We start from the raw sequence: 18,170 nt of genomic DNA, 5'->3' as shown, positions 1-18,170 counted from the left end.
ATTGGACAATTTCAAACTCACTCTTTCCCTTGCCCGGTCTCAAAATTCTATCCTCCATCCCTGCACTAGTTATTTTATTAATGGAAATCAAGGATGGGGCGGGACAAGAGAAAGTGTAAACCAATCCCCGCTTTCATCCTGCATGGTTTTTGATTGGGCAAGGGAGGGTGGAGCCCCATTTTCTCCTGATCCACTGCCATCCTTAGTTTTTGGTCTTAGGGAGGTAGGCACATTAAGTGATCCAGTTCTCAGTGAGGGTTTTCCTTCATAAAAAAATCATATCTCAAATTGTAATTTATGTATCTGTCAATGATAAGGGTGTCAACAAGTGATACCTGCATCTCCAATGATCGATTTTCAAATTTAAATTTGAGATCCAAACAACCAAACACATTTAAAATAAAAAAATAAAAAGAGAGAGAAGAGGTGTGAACTTAACAACGAAGGCACGTAGAATTTCTTGACCTAGAACAAGGGGCTTTTAAAAAATTATCTAAAAAAGCACGGCAAAGTGAAATTTTTCATAGAATTGTGAGGGAAAATACCAAATTGTAGAGAGAGAGAGAGAGGCGCCTTCACCATTTAAGGCTTCACCCTCTCAAAATGGGAAGAGGGTGCCGTAGCGAGAGAAATTTCTGTGCTCCCGGACAAGCCCCACCGGGGGCCTGGGGCTTCCTTTCTTCCTTTCTTCTTCTTCCCTTCCTACTATTCATTCTCATTCCTTCCTCACCAACAAAACCCACCCAAAAAAAAAGACCAATCTCAATCGAAAGGGGAAAACCTCAAAACCCAAATAGATGGGCTTTGCTGAAGACGGATCCACGATCGGATCGGAATTGGTGGTGATGGACGAATCGATCGTTTTCGATTCGGATGGATCGGCTCCGGTGGCAGCCGAACCAGATTGCGCAGCAATGAAGAAGGTGGAGTTCGAGCCGCTGGAGGGGGAGGCAACAACCGAGTCGGATTTCTGGGACGATTACGATTCTTTCCCGGAGTTTCCGCCCGGCGAGGTGCCGGATTTTCTGATGGAGGCCGCCGCGAGGACGGAATCCGGCGGGAGGACGAAGCCGAGCCGGCGGAGGGGCGGCGGCGGTGCGACGTTCCCCCTGTGCAAGCAGCGGTCGTGGACGAACGAATCGTACCGTGAGGAAGCGTGGCTGAGACGGAAGGAGAACAGCATGCTGAGGAGCAAGAGCGTCACCGACGAGGACCTTGACGAGCTCCGGGGTTGCATCGAGCTCGGGTTTCGGTTCGACGGCGACCAGGACCGGAGCCTCTCCGATACCCTTCCGGCTCTCGACCTCTACTACGCCGTGAACAGGCAGTACGCCGACTGCGTAACGGGATCGTCCGCGTCGGACTGCTCCGGGTCGCCCAGCGGGAGCCCCCAGAGCTTCTTCGGTCCAGGTAACGACTCTCTTCCCCATTCGATTCAGAAACCCGTTCTTTCGTTCCGATTCTTTTAGGCATATATGGAAAGACGAGAAATGAAACAGTCCGGTTCTTTCTCCATCCGACTTGAAAGTGGCAGGCCTTGGCTTGGGTGGGATTTGGTTGCCATTTTTTAAAAAGCTTTGGAACGACGATAGTCGTTGTGGGTTAATGATTAATTCATCGCTTGTTGGTTGTCGCGAGGATTGGCCTGCATCTGAATGGACACATCTCGAAATTCGATTTGAGATCCGAAGGTCAGAGGTTCATGTATTTTTTCAGGTTGATTTGACATGAAAGGATCAGAGATACCCATCTTTCCGGCTCAACACAGTATAAGATCTTGTGTTTTAGCCAAGCCCAAGATTTGGAAGAAGCCCAAGAGGTGATATAAAGATTGTAAGATTGTAAATTGATCGAAGTTGTATATATAGATAGACAAAAATAGAGAAATAAGACCCGCAGAGTCGATCCCATATAGTTGGGATAAAACTTGATGATGATGAGATCTTGTGTTTATTAACGTTTGCTCTTAACAAAAGACTCATGCCAGATTCATTACAGAGATCTGAGATCCAAGGCATTCAAATGTCGGCAACCTTGTCTCTAGCCGGATCGGCTGATTTCGAATGAAGGCCTTAGCCTTGACCGGACTAAGCTCAAGAGTAGCGTACCAGGGGAACCGAGCTTGACCAGATTACTGTTTGGCTTTGTCTTGCTTGCTAAATGCCCTTATTAAGGTACCAAGGGGGCTCCGCTTGTTTGGTAGGAGCAGCTAGTGCAGATCACCTTGTGTTGGGACGTTGCAGGTTCAAAACCCAATGGCATAGTTGTATAAGTGGTAGGGGTCTGCCTAACCCCATCTTCCTTTAAAAAAATGCCCTTATTAAGCTCTTAAGGATAGATCAATGGTTTTAGGAAGTACGGGTGCAGGAGCATCACCAACGCCTTATCTGATATTGAGGATGCACCCTGTGGAGTCGGTTACGGAGAGAGACCCCACTGCTATAACTTCCCTTGGCAGACACCACGAGGGCCATGCTACACATTTTTTTTCTTTTTTGGCCTTTTGCAGTGATGGATGGAACCATCTTGCTTGCATATGGGAAATGGCAAAATTGGATAAGCAAAGTCTTTTCATGCATTGGCTTTTATATAAAAAGATACGCCCCCTTCTGTTAAATTGGTCTATGCCATTTGAGCATTTTTACATAGATAAAGTGATGAGTCAATCATCAGGTTTATCGTTGAATCTCAAATATATACTTTCCTCTCATTAATAACCCAACAAATGTATCTCTTTCTTAGGCAACAATTACAATTTTTTAACTTTTGGTGACACCCCAACTTGCATCAATTGCAAGATTTGCAATTACTGTGTCAGCTGTCTATTATTGGTGCAATCAAAGTTGGAGTGTCCATGACAAACTTATCTAGAAATAACAGTATTGAGAATCCAAATCCTTGCAATGTTTAACCCCCTTTACCATATTAAAAAGCACTCATTTACTTTATAAGTTTATAACATATCTTAAGATTCATTTGTTTCTATTGTTTATCATACAATAATTGAATTAATTGTGAACCTCTTGTGGTTTTGTAGGGGATAGCCCACAGCTTGTGAAGGCTAGATTGAGGCAATGGGCGCAGGTGGTTGCTTGCTCTGTTCGGCATTGTCGTTGAAGCGTCTGGGATTCTGATTTCTGCCTGATTTCTGGTGGCCCAACTTCTTTATCTTGTTCCACCCCTTGAAGAACTACTATATATATTCCATGGCTATCTTTCATCGGGCCTGCCTACGGCGAGGAGATGACCAAAGACAATTAGGTGAAAGAATATGTTGGTTTCCTCGTGTAGATTTTGTAGGATTCTTGCTGTCTTTTGTCTTCCTTTTTTTGTACATCCCATTAAGATTATTTGTCCCCAAGTTTTACAACGTATTGATTTATGAATTCCCACAAGTACCATATATGCAAATCTCTTTCTTGGATTGGCAAAGCATGGGATTTCAGTAATCAATGCTCCTCATCATGTCAAGAGCCCATAAGATCATTTTCTGTTGTCATTTTCCTCTAATGAGATCATTGTGTAAAGACTTTGAGCTATTCAATTGAATTCAAATTCACAACTAAAACTGAATTTTATGGTTGGTGTTTTTTGGGGTCTTGTAAGACTTGGAATTTTTGTTTAGAATGGCTTAGATGATGGGAAAGGAATAAAAAGATTTGAGTACACGTGAGTACCAGGGGATTACGATGTGAGGGAAAATTTTTGTTGAACCTGGCTGGCCACAAAATCATAAATAAGCTCTACCAAGGATTCCCTGAAATTTGGTGCTTTCCAGTGCTGTTCCAGTTGCTCCATACACTGATACTTTTTTTTCTTTTTCTTTTGGGTTTTTTGCAAATTGGTCCCCGCTTTATTGTCAGTTGCAAATTAGCCCCCACCTTTTGCTTAACCTTTGCAAATTGGTCCATGAGATCAGCCGTCCCTTACTCCTGACAGAAACTGTTACGGGCTGGTAAGTTGATGGTTCTGCCCTCATCGAGGACTATTTTGCAAAAACCCCGCAAGGCAGTGACTGATTTGCAAAAAATGAGCAAAAATGACTGTTTTGCATCTGAACATAGATTGGGGCCAGATTTAAACAAATCGGATTTCTTTCATATTCTGATTGACTTGGATTAAAAACAATGTTTTATGTCATATTTAATTCGGATCTGTGATTTTTTTATTTTTTACATTAACTAATTTAGTCTTTATTGTTTCTTACTGAATCCAGCATTTTTTTTATGATGAGGAACCCTCGCCGAAGAGAGGAAATCCTCGGGTGGGAGTCACCTTGCTTCGGCACACAATCAAGGGACATAATGCCATTTCCCCTTATTATATGCAAGGGGCTCTGTGAGAATTGGACCCTGACCACCAATCTAGCAGCCAAGCCCCCCCCCCCCCCCTCCCACTATGCCAAACCCCTTGGAGTTACTGTATCATGATGTTTACCATTGAGTTGAGCGGAGTTGTTAGTGGTGTGTTTAAGTCACATCTGAGCCATGATTGACCCATATTTGTAGTGTGTCAATTTCTTTGATTTTGAGAGAGATCTGTCCTAGACTTAACCAGATCTGATGAGATCTACATGGCATAATCCTAACCTTTCTCAACCGAAAACTATGAAAAGATTTATTCTTTCCTTTTTTTTTCTTTATTCATGAGAATCATGACAGGGGAGGAGAGGCCCTTGTTTTGATTTATCTATGGGTCCAGCCTAATACGGTCAGCTTTTAAAAATGGGACAGCTCATATGTGACTTGGGACCCACGTTTCTAACAGAGCCTGGCAAAATAAGACAAAACAGCTGGTCTTCACCGAACACAGATGAGAATGGTGCTCATGTGCTCATTCTTTTTTTAAAAGATCCAGTATTTCTTTATGAAAGGGGAAAGCCAACTAATTTTTGAAAGTAAAGAAGACAAACATGTCAACTGGAAACAAAAAAAGAAAAGAGGAAAATGAATGGTTCTCCATGGATGCCAGAGCATATGCCACATACCACTGAAGAGGAAATCCACAAAGAAAACAAACAGAAAAGGATTAAAAAAAAAAGGCTTTTCATTATAGAATGTTTGGTGCAGATGCAGGCCATCCAATATCCTGAGTTTTGTGAAACTTTTTGTTTTGATCGGTAGGCATGCCAAAATGAAGGGATTTGTTCACCAACAGGCCTTGATTAGAAAATTATTACATTTTTATGTCATTAGTTGTGATTGGATACATCCACTTGTCTGAAAAGCTGGGTGAACTACCAACGCGGGGGCTCCGCTTGGTTGGTAGGAGTTGTCAGTGCACGTCTCCTTACGGTGGGACGTTGTAGGTTCAAAACCCAGTAGTAGGTTGAATCATAACTGGTGGGGGTCTGCCTAACCCTAGCTTGCCTTTAAAAAAAAGAAAAAAGAAAAACTGGGTGAACTAATGAATTGTGTAGTATGAGCTATGAAATTGCATTGTGGCCTACAAAGGTGGGGAGCCTTGAATCAGAGGTATGTTGCATTTTCCCCATGTGCTATGCATGCTCTCTGCTGTTTGGGAGAAGCGTGTTGACAAAACACTGTATTGGGAATAGAGTTGGCAGTTCTAACACCACATTTCAACAACATTCAAAAGAGGATACTTTTGACAACACAAGATTTTGGCCACACATGTAAATAGTGTTCCCATTTCAATGCAAGGCTCCCAATTAGAGCCTTAGCCCGCAAAGGACACCCACAATGATCCCACCTGGGTGAGTGCCCTAGCCCACAAAGGACACCTACCGGGCAACCAGTATGATCCCAAGGGGGGAATCAATCCTGGGCAAGATAGGGTTTCACCATTCTTCGAAGATGACTCTCACCACTTGGGCAACCCGGGGCGAGCTCCCCACGTTAAACACTTGAGCTGCATATTTTAGGTTGAAGACTGTAGGAATGGCCAAGACAAACAATTACTGCTTATTCAAATAGTTCAGAATGATATCAAAAGAAATAGTTCATATCCAGAAAATTGGAAAACGAGATATTGGGATGCAGGTTAGGAAAAATATTGATCCCCAACCCAATGACCAACTTTCAGTCACCAATCAACGTTGATGTGCCCAAGTACAATTAGGGATGGCAGTGGACCGGGGCGGGGGCAGGGGACAAGGTCTCCACCCCTGTCCCGTCTCAAAATCCTGCCCTCCATCCTTGGTTACATCCCCGAACGGGTTTTGATTTTAATCTCCATTCCCATTTCATGTCATTCATCCCCGGTCCAAACCCGGCGAGGTGGGGTGGGGGAAAGCATAAGTCCATCCTCACATGGATTTTGATTTTAACCTCCATCCTTGTTTCATGTCCACCATCCCCGATCCAAACATGGCAAGGCAGGACGTTCCCCCCCCCGGTTCCACTGCCATCCCTAAATATAATTTGCACGTCATATTATAAGAATTTGAAGCTTGGCCTACATCATACGCATTCCAGTTTCCAATATTTTTGAATGAAAGAAGTACAAACCTGGGTAAATCATGTGGGTTGAACTTGTTCATGAGATAGGGTGAGGAGCACCATCATCGGGTTCATGAGTTAGTAGATGTTATGTGTAGGAGAAAGATCGATATTTTATGTCTACAAAAGACCAAATGGGTAGGTGAGAAAGCAAAAGTGATAGAACCTTGGGGATATAAGATTTGGTATACAGGAATAAATAGGAATAGGAATGAAGTAGGAATTGTTATGAGTCGTGAGTTTATAGATAATGTAGTTGAGGTCCGTAGGAAGGGTGATAGAATTTTACTTATTAAATTAGTATTAGGTACGAATATTATTAATATTATTAGTGTTTATGCACCTCAAGTAGGTTTAGATGATTCTATTAAGTGTCAATTTTGGGAAGATTTAGATGAAGTAGTACAAGGGATATCTTATGGAGAAAAGCTTTTCATCGACGGTGACCTTAATGAACATGTAGGCATTAGTAGGGATGGATTTGAGAGTATCCATGGAGGCTATGGTATAGGAGAAAGAAACGAAAGTGGAGAAAGAAATTTAGATTTTGGTTTGTCCTATGATATGATCTTAGCAAACACTTGGTTTAGGAAAAGGGAGTCTCATCTAGTAACATTTAAAAGTGGGGTTAATACGAGTCAGATAGATTTTTTCCTACTTAGAAAGAGAGATAGGGTTTGTTGCATCGATTGTAAGGTTATACCGGGAGAAAGTGTAGCCACACAACATAGAGTCTTAATTTTAGATCTTAGAATTAGACAATGCCGCAAAAGTGATAGATATATGATAGATCCTAGAATTAAGTGGTGGGCACTGAAAGAAGCTAAATAAGGAATATTTATAGAGCAGGTAGTTAATGAAGCTGATTAGTGTCTCGAGGAGGATTCAGAATCAATGTGGAATAAGATAGCGGGTGGCATGAGAACGACAGCTAAAGAGGTATTGGGTGAGTCTAAAAGCGGTGCACCGATAGGTAAGGATACATCATGGTGGAACAAGGATGTCAATTTAGCTATTAAAGTTAAAAGAGAGTGTTATAGAAATCTAAGTAAGAGTCGTGATAATGAGAATTTGGAGAAGTATATGATAGCAAAGAAGGAAGCTAAAAAAGTAGTTCGAAACGCGAGGGATAAGGTATATAAGGAGGTTTATGACAAGTTGGATACCAAAGAGGGCGAGAAGAATATTTATAGGCTTGCAAAGATGAGAGATAGGAAATCAATGGATCTAGGTATGGTTAGATGTATCAAAGATGAAACACAAAGGGTTTTAGTCAAAGATGAGAAGATTAAGAAAAGATGAAAAGATTATTTTGATAAGCTATTTAATGAAAGTCATGCTCATGATCTTGGAGACTTCTCCATTCCTTTTCATGAGATGAATCGTGACTTCATGCGCAAGATTCAAAAGAAAGAAATTGCAGAGGCTTTGAAGAAAATAAAATAAAAAAGAACAGTTGGCCTAGATGGTATACCTATCGAGGCTTGGAAATACTTGGGAGAGAAAGGTTTAAAATGGTTGACAAATCTTTTTAACAAGATTTGGCCGACAAATAAGATGCCTAATGAGTGGTGGAAGAGTACTTTGGTGCCTCTATATAAGAATAAGGGTGACATACAAGATTGCACAAACTATCGTGGTATGAAACTCATGAGTCATACTATGAAACTTTGGGAGAGGGTGATTGAGTCTAGGTTGAGGAAGGTTGTCATGATATCGGAGAATCAATTTGGTTTTATGCCTGAAAGATCAACTATGGAAGCTATACATCTTCTTAGACAAGTTATTGAGAGAAATAGAGAGAGAAACAAAGATTTGCATATGGTTTTTATTGATTTGGAGAACACATACGATAGAGTACCTAGGAACGTTCTCTGGTGGACAATGATGAAGAAAGATATTTCTCTCAAGTACATTAGTATAATTAAAGATATGTATGAAGGAGTAGTAACTAATGTCCGCACTTGTGGAGGGGTGACAACCAATTTTTCTATAACGGTTGGGTTACATCTAGGATCTGCATTAAGCCCTTTCCTAATTGCTATAGTGATGGATGAGCTTACGAGATCAATTCAAGAAAATGTGTCGTGGTGTATGTTGTTTGCTGATGATATTGTTTTGATTGATAAGTCTAGAGCTGGGGTTAATGCTAAGTTAGAATTGTGAAGACAAGCATTGGAAGCAAGAGGTTTTAAGTTGAGTAAGAGTAAGACAAAATATATGGAATATCAGTTTAGTAAGCAACAAAGTAGTGATGGGAGTGTAGTGAAGCTTGGTGAGCAAGAAATACCGGTGGATGACTGTTTCAAATATTTGGGATCTATCATTCAAAAGTGTGGAGAAATTGATGGAGATGTAAATCATAGGATAAAGGTTGGCTGGATGAAATGAAAAAGTGTAATTGCAGTGTTGTGCGATCGTAGAATGCCATTGCGGTTGAAGTAAAAGTTTTATAGGACGATAATTAGGCCCGCTTTAATATATGGTACGGAATGTTGGGCTGCCAAGAGACATCATATTAAAAAAATGAGTGTAGCTGAGATGCGTATGCGTATATGGATGTGTGGAAATACAATAAAAGATAAGATTCAGAACGAGGAGATACGTAAGAAGGTAGGCGTTGCACCCATTGAAAATAAGATGAGAGAGAATCATTTACGGTGGTTTGGACATATTCGGCGAAGGCCTAATGATGCTTCAGTTAGAAGGATGGAGAAATGGGAAAATATATTAGTTAAAAGAGGTCGAGGTAGGCCTAGGAAGACATGGATGAAGATGATAGGAAAAGATATTAATGCTTTGATCCTCACCGAGGACATGGCATTGGATAAAAATGATTGGAGGAGAAGGATTCATGTGGAAGACCCAGAATGATTTTCTTTTTTGGTTCATATCACCGACCCCAATTGTTTTGGGATTAAGGCGTAGTTGTTGTTGTTGTTGTAAATAACTGGTGATGGGATAAAGGGAGGTAGGGGACTTACCGTTTGAGGCGGGTAGAATGCTGGCGGAATTACACACAAAGTCGGTCAAGTAGTGAGGTCGGGTGTGGGGTCGACTTGAGCGACATAGTGGTGGAAGAGGTGATAGAGCAGGTGCGCTATCCGGGGTGGATTTAGTTGGTGGAAAACTAAGAGATTCAAATGGTGAAGGAAAATCATCGGTTGTTTCATTAAGTATAGGAGAAGAGAGGACAAGGTTAGGAGGGATTGGTGAGGTTTCATGATTTCTGAAAGGAAGCTCATTTTCATGAAAGATGACATCTCGACTAGTGAAAGACTTATGAACATCAAAATAAAAACTTTATAACCGTGTTGACTAAACAGGTAACCGATAAATATGCAACATTTAGCTCGTGCAGAAAATTTATCTTTGTGAGGATTTGCATCATGAGCATAACAAAGACAACCAAAAATGCGTAAGTGTTCATAAGATGGAGTTTTATGAAAAAACATTTCATATGGGGTTTTTCCATGAAGAAGTGGAGTGGGAATGCGATTAATGAGGTAGGTGGCGGTGAGAATGCATTCTCCCCAAAAATGAATTGGTAAGCAAGCTTGAAAACGCAATGCTCGGGACCTCATGGAGATGCCGATGTTTGCGCTCAACACACCCATTTTGATGGGGGTATTGACACAAGTGCGTTGGTGAAAAATGCCATTGTCAGAAAAAATTATTGTGTCATGTGAGAGAGAAATTATATACCATTATCCGTATGATTTTTTTTTTATGAGCAACTGGAATTGAGTTTTGACCATTTTGCAAAATTTAACTAGGAGAGAATAAGTTTCATATTTAAATCTTATCAAATAAACCCTTGTGTAGCGGGAAAAATCATCTACTATGGTAAGGAAGTATCGTGCACCAGTGTGTGATGGTGTAGCGTAGCCACCTCAAATGTCCACATGAATGAGATCAAAAGGGAAATCACTCTTAAAATTATTATCAGAAAAAGGTAAATGTGATAGTTTTGCACGGTGGCATGCATCACAAATATGTAAAGGACAATTGGTTATAAAATTATGATCTCGAGCTAATTGAGCAAGTCGCTCCTTGGATGGGTGACTGAGTCGTTCATGCCAAATAGTATATTTATTTGGGGACGCAGCAGACATGGCTTGAGAAGAAATGGTGGGAGTGTGGAGGTGGTATAATCTGTCATGCAAACTACCTGCTCCAATTAGCGTCTTCTTGGTTGGCCCCTGAAAAATGCAAAACGTTGGGAAGAATATGGCAACACAATTAAGAGAGTCAGTGAGTTTATGGACAGAAAGAAGATTAAATTGGAAATTAGGAACATAAAGGACATTGTATAAAATGAGATTTTTCGAAATGTGACTTGTGTCATAGTGTGTAACATGTATAGTTTGGCCATTAGGTAGTCTAACTGGTTTAGAACTAGAAAAAGTATGGACATCACAAAGCAATGATAGGCCAGATGTCATGTGATTGGATGCTCCGATATCTATGATCCAAAGAGCAGAATAGGGATGATTACTAGCCATGTTAGCAGTTGCAGTGTTGGAATCCAAAGAGATAAGCGATAACAATTGCTTTATTTGTTCCTTGGTCAACGTGGATGTGGCATCAATTTGAGTATCACTTGCTGCTGTAGAGAAACATGCCTTGGGGCCGGTGATGGTGTCTAGAGGCTCCTTTGAACCGAATGACTTCGTATTGTGCTTTTCTTGTTGGAGATGTGAGGGATAACCGTGAAGTACATAACACCGTGCTTTTATGTGACCGAGCATGCCACAGTGATGGCATTTAGGTCATCCATGTCCTCGCCCTTGTCCTGTTGATCGAACTTGTATCCGATTGACACGCACATTCAGTGCGGTGGAATCGACTTGATGAACAATCAATTGAAATAAGCATTGTCTTTTTTCTTGCTGGACCATTGCATATACCTTGTTGATGCTGAGAATAGGATCAATGGCTAAGATTTGACTCCTAATGGTGTTATATGAGTCATCCAGGCCAATGATGAATTGAAATATTTTTTCCTTTTGATGATACAAACTATGTTCTCTCAATGCCCCACAAGTGGGGTTCGGTATGTCCAAATAAAACTGCAGTTCATCCCATAGGGTTTTTAACCCTGTAAAATACGTGGACAAGGAATTTTGTTCTTGCTGATAATCTGATATGAGTTTTTTTAAGTAAAAAATGTGGGTTGAATTGCCTTGAGTATCGCTCTTCAAGATCGAGCCAAATTGCTCGACCTGTATCAGCGTATATAACGTTGTTAGCAATTTCTTTTGTGACTGAATTAAGGAGCCACAAAAGAAGCATGTCATTACATCAATGCCATGCATGATAGCTTGGGGTTGATGCAGATGGAACCATCAAGAAATCTAAATTTATTTTTTGCATTGAATGCCATTTTCACGGCTCGTTTCCAAGTAGCGTAATTATTGCCATTCAAGAGATTAGAAACAAGGACAACACCTGGATTATCAGAATGATGAAGATAAAATGGCGAACCTTCAATGTAAGAGGTCTGATTTGATCGTGCTCCAAATGAATCGTTGGATGATCTTCATTTGCCATGAAAAAAATGATGAAGATCCTGTTTCACAATAGTCATGATGCAGCGGCTGAGTGATAACTAAGTTTCTGAAGGTGCAAAGGTATCTGCTCTGATACCATGTGAAGAGGTAATCTTCTGATTTTCTTTAGTACGTATAGCTGTTACATGAGGTAAAAATATATAGTTTACAACAAAGTAAAAGATTACAGTAAAGAAAAGAAAATAATCTTCATAGATATATGAACGTTATCATATCCAATCCAAAATCCCAATTGACGCTAACCAATTCCTAGATTAGCGTCAATTGGTTGATCCTCCAGTATCTTAGTTTTATCTGATTCTGCAATTCTCTCTTGACAAAACAATTGTATGTCAAGAAATCAGCCACTAGTCCCCATGAGCATGGATCATTGTTCAACTGGGATTTGTCTAATCCATATCTGAATAACAAGTTGCTACAGGTCCCGATTAAGACCCGGAGCTGCATAATTTCAGTTTTTTTTTTTTATTAAAAATACATAAGAAATACTCAGATCGGGTTGGGAAACCAGACAAAAATCATGACCTTGTATCGGGCCTCTAAAATTCTGATATGAACTTCCATGTGAGGGCATTGTAGTTATTTTTGGAATTGATGGCCACATTTCTTTCTCCTTGATTTGAAATCAATGTTGTCAGAATCGGTATCTGCCCTGTATCGTTTGGCTAATGATTCAGGTGAATTCGGCCTGATACCGATACCACCGATACTCAAGCGAATCGTTCTGAATCGGCCAAAAAATAATTAAAAAATATTATATGTCAATCAAAACGTGACATGTGTTAAATCCATTAAAATAATATTAGAAAATAATTTGAAGTATTTTTTGTATTTATTAAAAACAACTGATTCAGGGGTGAAACGTTAAGCACCCATACTGACAACATTGTTTGAAACTACATTATATAGAAAGGATTGTTTCAATTGTCATTGGGTATAATTGCTGGACTTTTGTATACAACTTGGCTTGCCAGCAAACGAGCCGAACATAGCTTGGTTCATTTTTGTGGCGAGTCTCATGAGAAGCTCAAGCTAAACGAGTTTAGTTTTAACTGGATTAGTTACCCAAAAATGATACATCGTTTTATTATTTCTACTTAACAAGTCTATGCGAGCTGAGCTGACTGTTGCTCATGATCGGCTTGCCGAGCTTGATTCACGTAGTTGAACAAACTCTTTATGAGCTAAGCATGTTTTCGTAGCCCTATTGGCTGCACTTCACAAAATTTCAAGCATATATAGACTTTTGAAGTGATGAATTTTTTCAAAAGAAATAGAAATCATAACCAAATTGGGTGAGGTTGTGTCGTGTTGGATTCTAAATGTGAGATAATCACAACAACAAAAACTTAACAAGTTAAGAGATTGAAGTGAGGCAGTTTTCAAAAGAAATAAAAATCATAACCAAATAGGGTGAGGTTGCGTAGTGATAGGTTTTAAATGTGAGATAACCATAACAAATAAAAAATAAGTAAAGTAAAGAACCTTTTCAAAGGGTTGCATTTTCAGCAAAAAGGCAGAAGATTAATATGTGAGGCAAGCTGGGGTTTGGGCTCGGCAGACCCCTAACCAGTTACAGTATCAATAAAGTAGGTAACATGTCTGGTGGCTTGACTGGGTGAAAAGATCAGGTGCCATCACATGGCATAAACTTTTGTGCCTTGAGCACCTGATCACCTTTCATCTTGGATAGGGCTTGTCACATGTGGGGCCCAAGGGCGATCAGGTGTCTAAGGCACAAAAAATGTGCCATGTGGTGTCAACGTGTCAAGTTTATCGGGACTTGACCTGAACCGAATCCTATAGAATCCGAGTATGGTGATAAATAATAAGACCAAGTTGGGATCCGAAGGTCCAATTAATATATGGACTCGGGTATAGTTTGTGAAATTTATACCAGACTCGGACCCGACCCGAGTTTCGATTAAGACCTGCAAATTTTTAATGTAAAAATAATAAAAAAATATGATTTTTATGGGGTATGGTCAGAGTCTGGTTCATGTAATTCTTATAAAGTCCGGGTATGGTTTTTCTTATAGTGGACCCGATCAGACCCGGGTCTGTAGCCAATAATCGATTTAATCGGACTACGAGTCATATTGGGTTACCTTATTCTCAGTAGGACTTGGATTCAGTTTCAAATGTCTCTTATTCAAGTCTGGATCTGAATCCAACTCTGATTAGAACATATCCCATTAGTTGGATTTGGTAATGCCCGCATCCCAATTGAATCAGACCCATTTAGACCCCTAAATTTTTCTCAAGACCTCAGATTGTGATATAAAACCAAAATGAAAACTTTTGACACAGATAATTCTTCCCCCAGCAGCTAGTTGAAAACAAATTTTGTAAATTTGGGACTTTGGCCTTAGTGCAAGCACTGGGACAAATGGTAAAAAAAAACACTAAAACAGTTTCACATTTAGAGACTGTCAGTAATTTAAGGACGCCACAGTGAAAACCTATAGAATCCATATCCAGAAGTAATTTAGTGTCCATATGCTGCTTTTTCTTAAAGGGTCCATATATCCAGAAGTAAAATGTTGGACTCAGATCAGATATCCAACCATATCCGATCCATTTGGAGATCTACTTGGCAGGTATAGGATCATACCCCCTTTGCACCATTTATCCCAACTAATCTAGGGCTACAATACTATACTAATATTTTTCAATCAAAAATAAAAAAGGAAAAAAATCCAATAATCATATACTTCTGAAAAGAACCACACCACCTCATATTCCTATAGGCTTAGTGGGATCCAATTTGATCAAACCATGGACCCTGTTCCCCATCAAAAGAAAAGGGTCCGATACGAACCTTAGTTGGCATATGCCACAAGGGGACATGGACTCGATGATAACAATGAACAAAGGATGGCAACCTTTGTACCTGGTCTACAGACATTAGGGGTGTCAACGGGCCTGGTTTACCCGGACCCAACCTGAACCAAACCCTATAGGGTCCGGGTATGGTGATAAATAAGAAGACCTGATTAAGACCCAGGTCCATAACTGAAAATCAGATTAATACATAGACTCAGGTATAGCTTGTGAAATTTTACATCAGACCCCGGACCCGACCCGAGTTCCGATTAAGACCCACAAATTTTCAATGTAAAAATGATAAAAAAATATGGTTTTACCCAGTATGGTCCTGGTTAGGTTCATGTAGTTCTTATTGGGTCTGGGTATCATTTTTCTTATAGTGAACCCGATTAGACCTGGGTACGAACCCGATACCATACCCAAAGATCTGATCCAAGTCTGGTTCCACCCGATCCTCTGACACCCTAACTGACACGACAAACACTTTCAATGCTTCCACTAGATGCAGCATGTTTAAAAATCGTACACCAACCAAAAATATCTCAAGAAAAAATCTCAACCATTAATTCATCAAATCTGCCAAAATCCCAGGTCCACAGTTAGGCGACTCGCTCAATTCAGTTCGGTTTGAGTTTGACTCAACCGTTTCTAAAACAGACTCGTTGACTCGGACTCACTTGGTCACAATGACTTTGTAGGTAAGGCTTATACGTGACGCTGGTGACTGACCCAGTTTTCGGGAATTGGCTTTGACTCAAAGGGATAAGCCCAGCTCATTTAGAACCTTGAAGGGTCAGAGCTATGAGGCTTCCAGCAACAGGAACCCGGTCGATGTATCTTCCTGGTGAGTCATCAGTCTTCCTGCATTGGTTCACCTGAGCTCGAAACTAAAGATGAACAAAGTCAAAACAATTAGTTGGTCAACCCGATTGGAATCATCGGAATCGAATCAGTGTCCAAATGGATCCTGTAGTAATCGATTCCACTGAACCGAGCAACCAAGCAATCCACTAAGTTCGATTATTCTGCTCAGCTCATTGCTAAGGACTGGTTCAGTATGTTCGAGTCAATCAAACCGAGCCATTTTGGCTCGGTTCGGAGTCAGAACTTAAACTTCGGGGCGCAAACCAACAAGCGGATCGAGAAAAAGGGAGGTATGGTGGAAAAAATGAAAGCTGCCATTTCATTACCAGCCCGAAGATTTTTATTAAAAAAAGTTTACACATTTTGGGGACATTCACAATAATGATTTATGAACAGCTTGTTATATTTGCGAGAAAGGCAAAATGTTGTAAAAAATTCATGAATCAAAATTTTGGACATTGGGTGGATTTTAGCAAATTGTGAGGCTTAGCCCACTTTTTTATTTCGAGCTAACTTTTGTGGGTAGGTGGATCACGATCCATTTCCAATAGAAGGTGGTGTTGACACATTTTGTAGATTCTTTAGAACCACAATGGATTGAATATTTAGCAGGATCAGTATTGGAACTTAATTAAAAAAGAAATGAGAAATGCATTACTTGCATAAAGACTGGAACCCATATCATATGTGATCAATCCACTTGAGGAATGTTATTATAAAAGGTACCGAGTCCCAGTCCGAGAAGCTGGCCACCTGCTGAGTAGTTCTAATGCCTACAATGATAAGTAGAATTTTGGATCAATCACCTAGCTAGATCGATCCGAAGAGCGGATTTTTTCGAAACATCTCGGGCTTGGTGGATCTGAATGCTCCAAAACCCGATCTGGACTCAAAATCACCTACGTGGCTTCATCATTCCACAAGAACCAGAATTTGGATCCGATCACCAGCTCGATTACCTATTTGATAGCCCCATCTCCCCTGACCCCAAGCATTGGTGTTTCAGAACATAGTGAGGAGGGTTTGATCTAATACCTTGGCAGTAGGGGTGCAAATGGGTCAGATTCAGGCTGGATCTTTTCAGATCCAAATATGAATCCGAAATGTAAATGGTATATCTGAATCTGAATTGGGACCCAAATCAGATGTAAAGAGATAACGTTGAATTCAAATACAAAATACATGTGGTAATACTAGATCTGAAAAAATAAGAACAAAAATAAGCTATTTACATGTAACAAATGCAATCAGATCCGATTTTAATTCAGATTAACTCCAGTTCTGACTTAACCCGATCGAACATATCCAAATCCAATCTGAATGCACATGTGGTTTTTACTTTAAGGATCCATATCCAGAAGTAAAATGTTGGACTCGGATCGGATATCCAACCATATCAGATCCGGTTGAGGATCTACTTGGCAGGTATAGGACTAGGGGTGTCAACGGGTCAGGTTTGGTTTGGACCCAGGTAGAACCAGACTTGGGCGAGATTTTGGGCATGGTATGGGGTCCGTACCCGGGTCTAATTGGGTCTACTATAAGAGAAACCATACCCGAACCCGATAAGAATTATATGAACCAGACCGAGTAAAATAATATTTTTTATTATTTTACATTGAAAATTTGTGGGTCTTAATCGAAACTCGGGTGGAGCTTGGGTCTAATATAAAATGTCACAAGCTTTACTCATATCCATGCATTAATCGGACCTTCAGGTCCTGTACCATGTCTTAATCCGGTCTTATTATTTGTCACTATACCCGTACCTTATAGGGTTTGGTCCGGGTCGGGTCTGGATAAACCAGACCCATTGACACTCCTATATAGGACCATACCCCCTTGTACCATTGATATCAACTAATCAAGGGCTACAGCACCATACTAATCTTTTTCAATAAAAAATAAAAAGGAAAAAACAAAATCACTAATCATATACTTATAAAAAGGACGTCCACCTCATATTCTATAGGCTTAGTGGGATCCAATGTGATCAAATCCTGGACCCTCTTCCCCCACCAGAAGAAAAGGGTCCGGTACGAACCTTAGCTGTTAGATCACAAACCCTTTCAAAGTTTCAACTAGAAGCAGCATGTCCAAAATATCTTCCACCACCCAAAAAATATCTAAGAAAAAATCTCCACCATTAATTGATCAATCTGCCAAAATCCCACACCCACAATTTGGTGACTCTCCCGATTCAACTCGGTTGTTTTCGAAACAGACTCGTTGGCTCGGACTCATGCGGTCACATTGACTTTGTAGGTAGGGCTTACTCCTTGCAGTCACGAATGACCCACTCTTCGGGAATTGGCTTTGACTCAAAGGGCTAAGGCGACCTCATCTAGAACCTTGAAGGGTTAGAGCTAGGGGGCTTCGAGCGACACGAACCCGGTCGATATATCTTCTTGGCGAGTCATGGGTCTTCCTGCATTGGCTCACC

The 18,170-nt window shown here is 40.5% G+C and overlaps 1 protein-coding gene across 1 annotated transcript; it reads left to right on the top strand.

The window, feature by feature from the left end:
• Window positions 1-603: 603 nt before the first annotated feature.
• On the top strand, window positions 604-3,568 carry LOC149816156 (uncharacterized). The gene is made up of 2 exons (XM_089986810.1): window positions 604-1,410; window positions 3,038-3,568. The coding sequence occupies exons 1-2, from the start codon at window positions 798-800 to the stop codon at window positions 3,115-3,117; spliced, it is 693 nt and encodes a 230-aa protein (XP_089842936.1). The 5' UTR covers window positions 604-797; the 3' UTR covers window positions 3,118-3,568.
• The last annotated feature ends 14,602 nt before the right edge of the window (window positions 3,569-18,170 follow it).

This window comes from Nuphar pumila, chromosome 14, assembly GCF_984573655.1.
Source record: "Nuphar pumila chromosome 14, dmNupPumi1.hap1.1, whole genome shotgun sequence".
NCBI classification, from domain to species: Eukaryota; Viridiplantae; Streptophyta; class Magnoliopsida; order Nymphaeales; family Nymphaeaceae; genus Nuphar; species Nuphar pumila.
The sequence above is the reverse complement of the archived record's forward strand: the minus strand, read 5'-3'. Positions and strand labels throughout refer to the sequence as shown.

Bases quoted from the DNA above. Each gene is read 5' to 3' on its own strand.
- LOC149816156 (XM_089986810.1), top strand. From the start codon at position 798: ATGGGCTTTGCTGAAGACGGATCCACGATCGGATCGGAATTGGTGGTG. The intron at 1,411-3,037 runs GTAACGACTCTC...GTGGTTTTGTAG, and splicing joins CCAGAGCTTCTTCGGTCCAG to GGGATAGCCCACAGCTTGTG.